This window comes from Kogia breviceps, chromosome 11, assembly GCF_026419965.1.
Source record: "Kogia breviceps isolate mKogBre1 chromosome 11, mKogBre1 haplotype 1, whole genome shotgun sequence".
Classification (NCBI taxonomy): domain Eukaryota; kingdom Metazoa; phylum Chordata; class Mammalia; order Artiodactyla; family Physeteridae; genus Kogia; species Kogia breviceps.
Window position 1 is genome coordinate 75351912 of NC_081320.1, and position 5024 is coordinate 75356935.

At 37.4% G+C, this 5024-nt stretch overlaps 1 protein-coding gene across 1 annotated transcript; it reads right to left on the minus strand.

Annotated features, from left to right (window-relative positions):
• Positions 1-3460: 3460 nt before the first annotated feature.
• LOC136792082 (tigger transposable element-derived protein 1-like) lies at positions 3461-4627 on the minus strand. Its single transcript, XM_067006921.1, has one exon. The coding sequence runs from the start codon at positions 4625-4627 to the stop codon at positions 3461-3463; it is 1167 nt and encodes a 388-aa protein (XP_066863022.1).
• Between the last annotated feature and the right edge of the window lie 397 nt (positions 4628-5024).

The following is a 5024-nucleotide window of genomic DNA, read 5'->3' on the forward strand; positions in this document are numbered from 1 at the left end:
GTAATAATTATATTTAGAATGTACTCAAGGCACAAATGATATGTATACGGGACTTGGCTCTCAGTTTTTAAAACCATGGCTTTATGGGTTTCCTGAAAGGGCATACAGTGGTACATCTATTGTAATGAGAAATCTTAAATTATTTTAAGTAGATCAATAGAATTCAGCATCTTGATTAGCAGTATTGACATTTCTCAAATTCCAGTTTTACAACATCCGAACACCTAATTATGGGTAAAAATGAGTTCTCAGGTGGCTAATCAAAGAGTAATTTTATTTGGCCTCTGTTGGAATTTGAATGCCAACAAAGGAAGCAGAAAGCCTGGATGTGTATTTTAGTTGGCAGAAAACAGTTGTTTCTTAAGTCTTTTCCTTCCTTGCATCTCATGTCTTAATATTACGTATTTTGTCCCTGTACCACACCCTACATTGAATTTAATATCACAGACTCTAATGAACCAATGTGTTGATTCATATCACAGATTCAACAGTGAAAATGTATATTTTTTATTTTCATATGCCACCATGAAACAAAAATATTTCGCAAAAATTTACTGCCTCATGTATATGAACCAGAGGTGGCTTATGTATTTTAACAATATTTGTACACTCTCTCCCTTAATCAATATATTGTGTTTCCAAAGCTGAGTTGAGGACAATCATTGTCAATTTAATAAAGAGAAATAAACTTACCTAACTAGGGATATGTTATAATGTAGATGGAAATTGTATACTATTGATTTAACTTTCAGAGAGAATAGTTATGTGGTGACTATTCTTATTATGATGTTGCTTCATCCAAAAGAAATGGCTATACAAAAGAAATGGCTATACACAGGTTTAACTCTCTTCAGCAAATGTTTTCCTAAACTTTCGTGTTATATTTTAAATTAAACCTATTCAAGTGAGTAGACTCATATTAGAACATATCTTCTTCCTTCCTGAATCCCCATTTACCATCCTTTATATATAACTTCCTGCCTTTGTCAATGAGACACCATTCTCCTAGACTTAGAGTAGTAATTTTAAGCTTGGAGTGAATTTCTTTCACTGACACCCATTTTCTTTAATTAGTCATTATGTTCTGTCACTTTTCTTTCAAAAAAGCCTCTTATACTCATATTTCCTCTGCTTTTCTATTCTCACTGTCACTGTAATTCATACCTAAGGTAACTTGAAGAATTACCAGGAGAATGGGGGACCAATGTTGGATACTATACAACCAAGAATAATGCAGCCACAGGAAACTCCATTTATGTTACAATCTTCATTTATAAACCAAGGAAGCTGAAACTCAGATAAGTTGAGGGTTTTGCCCAAGGTCAAGATGTTAGCAACTGGCAGAGGTGAACTTGAAATCTTGGCCGATGCTCATCCCACTCTGCTACCACAACCTACTTCAAGGAGAGGGACCTTGTGATGCTTGATATTGTTTTAAGTGTGCTTGTTTTCCCAACAAATTATTAGTTTCTTAAATTTATGATGTCTTTAATTTCTTAAAAACTGTTATTTAAATACTGATGCAGTAAGCATAATTCTCTGTGAGTGAGGCTGTGATACAGAGAACGTTAGGAGGAAAACTGAGTGTTTCTATTTCCCAGATCATAAAACTCTGATCTCTGTGTAAGATCATGTGATCTCTAGTTAGGAGCTCAGCTTGCATTTAATTGATACAGAAAAGGAAGATATGTTGGAGGCTATAATGGGGCCTATCAGAACAAATATATCAAGTGCTGGATTACAGAAGAATTTACAAGATGTTGGGGGCAGAGGAGCTAGAATGGTCCAATATAGTACTCTTGGTGAATATTTAAAATAATGCTCTATGAATATCGTCATCAGCAAAGAAATGCACTGTGATTCAGAGTTATACTCTGAGCTGAGACTTTTAAGTTTGTATTTTAATATATTTTATATATTGGTTTTGAGGTTTGGAGGAACATTGTATATGTAAAAAATATTCATCTAGCCTGTCCAGAAATATTTGAAAATGTACCTGAAAAGGTTAAAATGTTACATAAGCAGTGTGACACAGCCAAGTTATGCTCATTATTAAAAGTTTAATATCATGTTACAATATCTAGTTTCAGGCTCCTTTGCTCTCTGCTATACAAGGCAATATAATTATTCTCCCTAGGAATGGCATACTGTCTTTTCTTCATCAAGAACTTAGCCAAACTCTATTTTGATCATTTCAGTTCAATCAATTCCCTCTTTTGCTTAATTAGCTTGTTATCTTTTTTTTTTTAAATTTTTTTTCCCTTTTTTACACTCTCTGCTGTGGGAACATAGACAACTTTCTACTTCAGAAATGTACCAAAATTGCCTCGGGTTATTTCTAGCTTCAAATTTCTCAAACTCTGTGACTAGAGCATCACAGGTCATCTCATCAGGCTTACTCATTAAAAGACAGTCCATAACCCATGATATTGTCTCTTCTTGTGGCTTGTCTAAGATCAGTAATTTTTTTCTAGGTTATAACTTCCATGGGTCTTTTGCTGTTAAACTTTTGTGATTTGCATAATTTCTTCCCAGAAAATGAATTCATTAGTTTTCAAATGTTTAATACTGTTTTCTGTCTTTTGTTCATATTTATAACTTTATATTTCAGTTTTGCAACTGTAGAGCACATCTTATGCTTTACATATATGTATATCTTCTGAATAACAAAAAATTCTTTACATTACAGTAAGTCCCCTACATACAAATGAGTTCTGTTCCGAGAGTGTGTTCGTAAGTCCAATTTGTTCCCAAGTCCAACAGAGTTCACCTAGGTACCCAGCTAACACAATCAGCTACATAGTATTGTATTCTAATAGCTTTATAATACTTTTCACACAAATAGTACATAAAAAACAAACACAAAAAATTAAAAACTATTTTAATCTTACAGTACAGTACAACAGCTGGCATACAGGGGCTGGCATCGAGTGAACAGACAAGAAGAGTTACTGACTGGAGGAGGGAGAGGAGGTGGGAGGTGGTAGAGCTGAAGGATCGTCAGCAATAGGAGACGGAGGGCAAGCTGCAATTTCACTCACGCCTGACGTTGATGGCACAGGTTCTGGTTCCTTGCTGGATTCAGTTCTATCTACCCTCTTGAAAAAATGATCCAGCGATGTCTGGGTAGTAGCTCTTTTTTTCTGATCATGGATGACTTGGTAGCACTGGATTGTATTCTGAACTTCTGCTGCAACCTTTGTGTACCATTTTACATTCAGGTCCTGTGTCTCAAAACCTAGCAGTGCCTCCTCAAATAAAGAAAATCCCCTTGCCATTTCCTGTGTCATGAATCTCTTCAGTTCTTCAGTTACTTCTTCTTCCCCTTGTCTCTCTTTGTCCTTTGTCTGGGCCTCCAATTCCATCAGGTCTTCATTAGTAAGTTCCTTGTGTTGCACAGCAAGGAGTTCAATATAGTCGTCCTCTTGCAGATCTAGCTCCAGCTTCTCTCTGAGAGTCACTATGTTGCTGAAGACATTTTGGACTCTTCATCCACCTTCTCAAATCCACGAAACTCATGAACAAACTGCAGGCAAAGTTTCTTCACATTCATGGTGATGGCTGTAGCCTCACGCCAAGCAAAGTCAATGTTTTTTATGGCCTTGTAGATATTATAGTCCTTCCAAAATTGTTGCAAGGTTGTTCCTGTTTCATTACTCACCTCTACTGCCTGACGAAAAACGTGACATAAATAATATTTATTTAAGGTCGCTATAACTCCCTGGTCCATAGGTTGGATGAGCGACATAGTATTCAGTGGTAGATGCACTACTTTGACGTTGGGATGAAAGTCGTCCATGAATGAGGGGTGGCCCAGAGCATTGTCGAGCAGCAAAAGAATGTTGAATGGGACATCCTTCTGCAAGCAATATTTCTCAGCCTCCAGGATGAAGTGGTGGAAAAACCAGTCCTGGAAAATAGCCTGTGTAACCCAGGCTTTGGGGTTACTCTTCCACACAACGGAAAGAGAGCCCTTGGCTACGTTTTTAAGGGCTCTTGGGTTCTCTGAATGATAAACTAAGAGAGACTTCAGGTTCATATCACCAGAAGCATTGCCATCAAACAACGCAGTTAGCCTATCCTTTGCTGCTTTATAGCCTGGCATCAACTTTTTCTTCTTACTGACGTAATTTTGGTCTGGCATCCTCTTCCAATACAGTCCTGTCTCATCCACATTAAAAACCTGTTCAGGCAAATACGCGCTTTCATTGATAACTTCTTGAAGTGTTTCAGGAAATTCCCGGGCAGCTACCATATCTGCACTTGCTGCCTCTCCACTTACTTTTACATTGTGAAGGTTGGCTCTAGCCTTGAACTGATGAAACCAGCCATGGCTGGCATTAAAAGATGTGGCCTCTGATCCTTTGCTGTGTTTCTTCTTCAAGTCTTCATAAAGGCTTTTATCTTTCTCTTGAATCAGCATTAAGCTGAGTGGGACTTGACACTGATGCTGATCCTGCATCCACACACTGAAAAGTTTCTCCATCTCCTCCATCACTTTTCCACACTTCTTCAATATTATTGTCAACATCATCGGCCCAGCAGACTTCACATGTTCCACGATCTTGTCCTCATTCTTTAGAATCATGCTGATGGTTGAACGACTCATGTTAAGAACAAGCGACATCTACCATCTTTTCGCCTCACTCCACTCTCTCAATTATTATCACTTTTGTTTCCATCGTTATCACTTGGCATTTCTTAGCAGTACCAGCTACATCACTGCTGCTTTTATGCTTGCTTCCAGACATCCTGGGCTTGAAATAAAGATACTGTACAACTGTACTCTGTACAGTACACAAAAGCACAACCACTTGTAGAGGATACATGCATGTGACAATGTATGCCAGACATGTGAACTAACTTATGTGAGTGGACATGCAAATTCACGTTCACATCTTTGAAAGTTTGCAACTTGAGGGCTCATATGTAGGGGACTTACTGTTTTCATTCAATTACTCCTTTATTCAAAAATCAGTTATTGATTTCTGAGTTAGATATTGTAGTTATGACAAAGACAGCTG

Bases quoted from the DNA above. Each gene is read 5' to 3' on its own strand.
- LOC136792082 (XM_067006921.1), bottom strand. From the start codon at position 4,627: ATGTCGCTTGTTCTTAACATGAGTCGTTCAACCATCAGCATGATTCTA.